The 7,792-nt window shown below is 34.0% G+C and overlaps 1 protein-coding gene and 1 pseudogene across 1 annotated transcript; both read left to right on the top strand.

Annotated features, from left to right (window-relative positions):
* Positions 1 to 1,356: 1,356 nt before the first annotated feature.
* On the top strand, positions 1,357 to 2,574 carry LOC145106113 (uncharacterized; annotated as a pseudogene).
* A 1,500-nt stretch (positions 2,575 to 4,074) lies between these two features.
* On the top strand, positions 4,075 to 4,488 carry LOC145168918 (uncharacterized). Its single transcript, XM_079087565.1, has one exon. The coding sequence runs from the start codon at positions 4,092 to 4,094 to the stop codon at positions 4,413 to 4,415; it is 324 nt and encodes a 107-aa protein (XP_078943691.1). The 5' UTR covers positions 4,075 to 4,091; the 3' UTR covers positions 4,416 to 4,488.
* The last annotated feature ends 3,304 nt before the right edge of the window (positions 4,489 to 7,792 follow it).

The raw sequence follows: 7,792 nt of genomic DNA, 5'->3' as shown, positions 1-7,792 counted from the left end.
CGACCACTACAACTTCGTTAAGATTATTAATTCTAAATAATCTTCTATCAAAAGTCATTTTTGATGCTCATTGTCTCTAAATTGACTAGCCTTGATCTACGGGCGTTACATATTAGAGGAAAGAGTTACTACAATTGATTTTTTGGACAATCCCTATGTGAAGTCAAGATAAATGTTCTCTTTTTGTTTGTTTTTTTTTAAGTTTTCATGCAAGTTGTATGATGTATGAAATTACCAAAGCCATGATTTCTTTTGCTACTTAGACAATTGACGTTGTTTAATTATATTTTTATCAATGACTATTATGGTTGTTTATTTAACATTTCCACATAAAAAACATTGTTTATATGTACAATCCGTGTTATAAATTGATAGTCTATAACTATTGTGCTGTTATTTTTTTAAAATGATATTAAAAAAATATATCAGCGTGATAAAAGGAGCCGGTTGCTTATCTAGAAACCAAGTTCTAACTAAATTATGGAAAAAGAGTAAAAGTTTATTACGACCCGGTTGTTTACATTGAACCGGTATATATATTTTGTTTTCATATTCCCCGGTTATATTGAAGGGAACCGGTTCTAATATGCATATGGAATTTGAACTAAAAGTGTTATATGACCCGATTATATGAAAGCAAACCAAGTTCTTTTTGTAATAAAAAGAACCGGTTTAAAACCAGGTTCTATTACGGATTCCACATAGGACTTGCCAGCATCAAACCCGGTTGCAAAACCGGGTTCTTTAATCTATTTAACCGGGTCTTTTAACGTTGTTTGTAGTGGTGAAAAGGAACACTTTTCGCCCGAAGACAAAAACAGTTTTTTAAGGGCGAAGTGTTACGGAAACTAAAAGTAACTCAACATATGGTATATTTCCAGTATGTTTTAATGGATCTGTAAGATAGTTCATTATGTACTTTGTATTTCCTATATTTGTACGGTATTACATTATGTACTTTGTATTTCATGTATTTGTAAGATACGTTTATGTATTTTTGTATTTCATGTATTTATAAGATATTTAATTATGTAATTTTGTTGTTTTACATATTACTTTATAAGTATTTTTGTTATATATATTTAAAAAAAGGAAGTATAATATCCACTACACATTTCCACTTAGGATAAAACACATACATTTTTAGAAAAATAATTGGATAAAAAGCTTCAATTCATCCGTATAGGTTCCTCCATATAGTGTCCATTTGAGATATGACACCCACTTCAAAGGATAAAAAGTTATTGTTATGTAAATTTAAAAATAAAAAAATAATAATTTTCTTGTATAAATAGATTGTAATATGGACATATTTTAATATTAAACACCTAATTTTCATTTCCTACATTCATTGAAATGTCTAATAATGAAAACTCAGCATTCAGTTCTGAATCATCTAATATGAATGAATATGATGAATGGTCAATACGATCTGCTCAACGAAATCGACAAGATGATGACATTGTTATTGAATTACTCAAAAGCATGCCAAGTATGCTCATAGGAGATCATCCTCCTAGAGCAAGAAGGAGGTATCGTGATCGACAACGTGAGCAGGGTGAGACACGTTTGATGGAAGACTACTTTGTTGACAACCCAATATATGACGAAGTAATCTTCCGACGTAGATTTCGAATGCGAAAACTTCTATTCCTCCGTATAGTGTCCACTATTACATCCAATGACAGATATTTTCAACAAAGACGTGATGCCACCGGTAGAAGAGGTCTTTCATAGTTACAGAAATGTACATGAGCTATGCGTGTGTTGGTGTATGGTACATCAGCAGATTCACATGATAAATATTTAAGAATGAGTGAAACTGAAACACGAGATGCTCTTATATATTTCGTAGAAGGTGTCATTTGATGCTTTGGTGAAGAGTACCTTAGAAGGTCAAACCAAGATGATTTGGGAAGACTACTCTATGTTGGGGAGGAGTGTGGATTTCCTGATATGGTAGGAAGCATTGACTGCATGCACTGGGAGTGGAAAAATTGTACCACCGCTTGGGCTGGACAATATGCAAGTAGAAGCGGTAAAACAACAATCATTTTGGAAGCTGTTGCATCGTATTACTTATGGATATAGCATGCATTTTCCGGAACACCAGGTTCGTGAAATGATATTAATGTACTCCATCGCTCTCCTGTTTTTAGTGATGTATTGGCAGGTCAAGCACCAAATGTGAGTTATGTTGTGAATGGTTAGGAAAGTAATATGACATATTATCTCACTGATGACATTTATCCTTCATGGGCTGCCTTTGTCAAGTCAATAACTGCTCCACAAATCGAGAAACACAAGTTGTTTGCTGAACGTCAAGTGTCTGCCAAAAAAGATGTTGAACGAGCATGTGGAGTTTTACAATCCCATTTTGCATTTCTTAAACGTCCATGTCTAGTGTGGGACAAAGATGTTATGGGGAAAATCATGATTGCTTGTATCGTTATTCATAATATGATCGTTGAGGATGAACGGGACACATACCTTCACTATTATGATCAAACCGAATTTCTAAATGACATACAACAACAAAGCAATTCTATTCAAGATGACGAACAACCTTTTTAATACTCTACCGAACGAATTGCAAACTTATCCAGTTATATGACCAATAGGGAACAACTTCGTTATAGAAACGCTCATATCGCTGTAATAAACGATTTGATTGAGCACATACAGAGAAAATCTGGAAGTTACGAATAATATGTATTTTGTACCTTCAAAATATGTAATTTTATTTATCATGTTACAATTGTAACTTGATTTATCATTTTTATTAAGCATGTTTGACAAATGTTATACATTTTCATTTCTATTTTTTTAATATTTTAATATCATAAATACATAAATTATATGTTTCTAAAAATAATAATACTTTTAATAAGCTTTATATGACTAAAAAAGAAATATAAGTTATATTTATTTAATAAAAAAATGATTTCCGTTTGGTTATTAATGGAAATGAAAGTTTGTTTTTGGTTGGGTTGTGTAAGTGGAAGAGAGAAAAATTAGTTTTCTAATGAATAGTTATGTCGGGTTGGGTTGTGAATGGAGATAGTCAAACATATTTCTGGTTAATGATGGACACTTTATAAACATAAGTAACTTTTTGAATTTTTTTTATTTTTTTTAAACGGAAAACGAATTAAATGGAAGCCTACTCGCAGTATTTCAGCAAGCACCCCAAGTTCGAGTTCCTTATAAGAGGTAGTTTAAGGTATTCGAATTCCAACCTGACGCTCCACAATGAGGTGACGTCTACCATATTTGTGTTCAATGACCACTACTCCATAAACATAAGTAACTTTTTGATTCATGAGGCCCTTTCATTGATTCATTGAATAGCAGACCAAAGTCTTTAAAAAAATATAGTAGACAAAAGGACGGAGATTGAGTTTCCAGCCGTTACTACAATTTTAATCCAATACCACCCTCTCGGATCATTCATGGAATATGAATAGGGAAAATCTGGAACTTTCCGAGGACATTAAAATATTTCGTAAGCAACTACGCCATATATAGTTTTAGTGGATCATTCATTTAATTTAATTTTTTTTCTTCAAATTGGGACTACGACGCAGGTTCATATGTCATGAAATTGTAAACCAAAAGAACTCACCTCTACAAATGATTATTTCTTTATGTATTTCTTCCAAATGTTTCTTTTGAAATGGGATTGACTAATTGATATTCGTATGGAATTGATACCGCAATAAATGTCTCCATCAACTTTTCTATAGTTGAAACGAGGTTGAAGCAGGCCTATTGTTCTTATACTGATTATAAACCGGCGGCTTCAACTCCCAGAATTTCGTTCAAATTTCTATTCTGTCACGTGATGTAATGTAATCTTTTTTCTTGGTTCCTCTGGTAAGGTTGCTTCGCTCCACGTTCTGGTTACTTTAACATGCATGCATAAGTATTATATATACGATTACCTTCATGCAAATTCTACCACAGATATTCTTTCTTCTTTCTCTCTGAATCTCCGTTTGCAATCAAACCACTGTTTCGATTCTCCATTTAAGAACTCCTTTCCGAACTAATTATTTGCAACTACATCGATTGCCAAACCAAATTTAGCAATGGCCAGAATTAACTACGTTTTCACCATCTCTCTCCTCCTTCTCACCTCATTAATCTTCAAAATAGTTGCTCGACCAATAAATATTGGTAAGCCTATAGATTACGCTGAGGATGACATGGACATATCTAGTCTTGCATCTATTAAAATAGGTGGAGGTCCAAGTGAAGGAGGAAAGGGACATGAGTACCCCAATGCTGGTTATTTTGGGAATATCAAGAACTCGGGACCTAGTCCTGGAGGGAAGGGACACGACTTCATCAATGATAAGATTCTTGGAGAGATCAAAAACTCCGGTCCAAGTCCAGGTGGAAAGGGACATTAGTTACCAGTTTATACTTCTACTACAGAATAAGACTCAAAGAGTTCAATTTATTCAGCTTTTTCCGTGTTAATCTTTTATTGGAGACTTGCATACAGCAAGTTGTAGGAACTAGATTTTATTTATTGTACTATAGAGTTCTTTGTATTAGTTTTCTAATTTATTTATATCTTAATTATAGTATTTATTTTTATAACGACAGGTTACAATCCTGCTGTGGGTGTAATTGTTTTAAAAAATGAATGTGATTTTAACGTAAATTCATAAATGTTCTTATTCAACGTAATTTTCTTACGCATGCAAAAGTCATTAAACATGGAAAAAATGTTCACCACTCATTAATTTTTTAGATTGGTCTGCAGTTGTAGTCGTATAAATGAATACAAACAAATATGTTTAGTATATTTAACAATACTTACGACCCTACAAAAAAAACTAATTCTACACAAAACGACTCAGCGGCGATAAAAAATGCAGCGATTCCTCGCATAAAGTGCAACTAAAGGTATTAGAGGCGACAAATCACCTCTAATCCGTCATCGCTATTACTCCGTCGTTATTGCTCAAAAAATGGGCCTGTTTCAGGTGCAAAAATACAAATGGAATAAACACTGAAATATTAATTCCAGAAAAATCTGTTGCATTACGACATGCCGAATGAAGACTAAAAAGTGTTATAAAGATCCAAATATGTACATATACGCCAAATTTAATACAAAAAGTGTTATAAATTTCCAAACAAATATCATACAAAGTCAAACAAAATGAAATAAAGCATAAACTAATCGGATGTGTCATCATCCTTGTCCCCCTCATTTCCCCCTGATATATCACTTCGTGGTGGCAACAACCCAATCCAACAAAGCCTGCAAATTTATATGATATTACAAATAGGCATACAATCATTCTAAAGAAGGTGTGTTGCTATTTAAGGTAAAAATGCGAAAGCAACATAACCATAGCCACATAAAATACATATATAACTTCATGTTTTCATTCGATCAAATACACATATACATATATCAAACATACAAATACACATATACATACACAATTTTATGTTTTCATACATACCAATACGCACTATACACACATTAAATATATATTATACAAATATACAATCCACATTGCATACAAACACAAATATATAAACATAATTTCCTGTTTTCATAAATACAAATACACATTATACATACATTAAACCAATATTATACCCACGTATAATCCATATTGCATACAAATACAAATATACATACATAATTTTCTGTTTTCGTACATAAAAATACACATTATACACTATATATATATATATATATATATATATATATATATATATATATATATATATATATATATATATATATATATATACCAAATAAACATACATCCACACACATATACCAAATTTCATGGATTTCATACCAACGTTACAAGATGCATTATTGATTCACAATTTTATAGAATTAATCAACATTACACGTATTTCATATATTACAAATTTCACCCACAAAAATATTTCACAAATTTCATATATGTCACGGATTTCACACACATAAACCAAATACACACACATATCAAATATCAAGGAAGGTTTCCAAATTACCATCATTTCCTAGATCTATGGGATATAATGCTCTTGGTATATTGAGAAACTACAAAGTTGTAAATTTTATCTCTTCAACCCACAAAAACCACCTCAAAGGTACCATAATATGACATAAAACCTAGATCTAAGAAGCATGCCATGAGAAGATGGAAACTTGAGGACTTATAAAGGGTCCAGAAGATGCATACAAGGGAAGGGAGGTTTTCTTACTGAATTAAGGCACTAATTTTTGGGGTTTGCAAAAGGAGTCATTTGAGGGTGATGAGGCTGAAGGTGGAGGAAACCCTAGCCTTAACTTCCTTTAAATAGGGCTTAAAGTCCGGAAATTAGGGTTTTCACCCAAAATGGTCGCTACGGTGTGGCCACTTATTGCTAAGGTGTTGCACCCATTTAATATGCGCGATCACAAATCAATTTGCCACGTCATGGTGGTGCCATCACCACGTCGTGGCCAACCAAGTTTTCATACATAATTAAAATTCATACCTCGGAATACGGATGTTATAGCTCTCCCCCACTTGAATCAGAATTCGTACTCAAAGTCCTCCGCCACAAACAACTTAGGGTAGTGCCCGCTCATCTCGGCCTTCGATTCCCATGTCTACTCAGAATCCTTCGGGTGTTGTCATTACACCTTCACTAGGTCTAGTACCTTGTTGCGCAAGGTCTTCGTATTCCTATCGACAATCACGATAGGTCTCTCTATATAATTCAGACGTTCATCAACCTAAATATCATCCAAAGGGACCACTGTGGACTCATCCGCCAAACATTGTCACAGTTTAGAAACATGAAAGGTGTTGTGAATCTGACTAAGCTTGTCAGACAGACCCAATCGATATGCCACCTTGCCCATGCGAGCAATAATCCTGAAGGGACCTACATACCTAGGGCCCAACTTGTACCGCTTCCTGAACTGGATGACACCTTTCCAAGGTGAAACATTTAGTAGCACAAGATCCCCTACCTGAAACTCGTGGTCTTAATGCCGCCAATCAGCCTAGCTCTTCTAGCGACTTTGAGCGGTCCACCTGATGTATCAACTTAGTGGTCTTGGTTATTACCTTAGTACTCACCATAACCTGATATCCGACCTTGCCCCAACACACTGGGGTCCGACACTTCCTCCCGTACAACAGCTCAAAAGGTAGTCGATCAATACTGGCATGATAACTATTGTTTTAGGAGAACTTAGCCAAAGGAAGATAAGTATCCCAACTCCCACCAAAATCTAACACACAAGGCCTAAGAATATCCTTGAGAGTATGAATAGTCCCCTCGCTCTGTCTATCGGTCTGGGGGTAGTATGATGTACTAAAATGCAGCTCAATACCCAAATCCACATGAATTTCCTCAAAAATCTAGAGGTGAAGTGATCGTGCCGAACCACCACCTCTCTGATGTAGATGTAAACCAATCACTCGGCAGAGACGCTCTTAGCAATAGGTATGAAATGTACACTCTTGGTCAATCTGTCAACAATCATCCAGATAAAATCAACCCATCACGCCGTTAGTGGCGGAGCTTGAACAATTAATTTGGGGGGGGGGGGGGCAAAAGTATTATAAACTAAAATTAAATTTCTTAGTCAAAAAAAAAGAAAAAAAAACAAATTGTTTTAAACAATGAACACCAAAAACACCTACAAAAAGAATTACAACTCAGTCGACGATCTTTAAGGTCTTTAAATTCATTAATTACTGATTTCGAATCAATGTTTTTGAGAAATTTCTCTTTCTATGTAAAAACAATAACAAATAACAAAAATCTGCAT

The sequence above is a fragment of the Lactuca virosa genome, chromosome 4 (assembly GCF_052849685.1).
Source record: "Lactuca virosa cultivar CGN04683 chromosome 4, Lactuca_virosa_CGN04683_v6, whole genome shotgun sequence".
In the NCBI taxonomy this organism is placed as follows: domain Eukaryota; kingdom Viridiplantae; phylum Streptophyta; class Magnoliopsida; order Asterales; family Asteraceae; genus Lactuca; species Lactuca virosa.
Note: the sequence above shows the minus strand (reverse complement) of the source record. Positions and strands in the feature narration are given on the sequence as shown.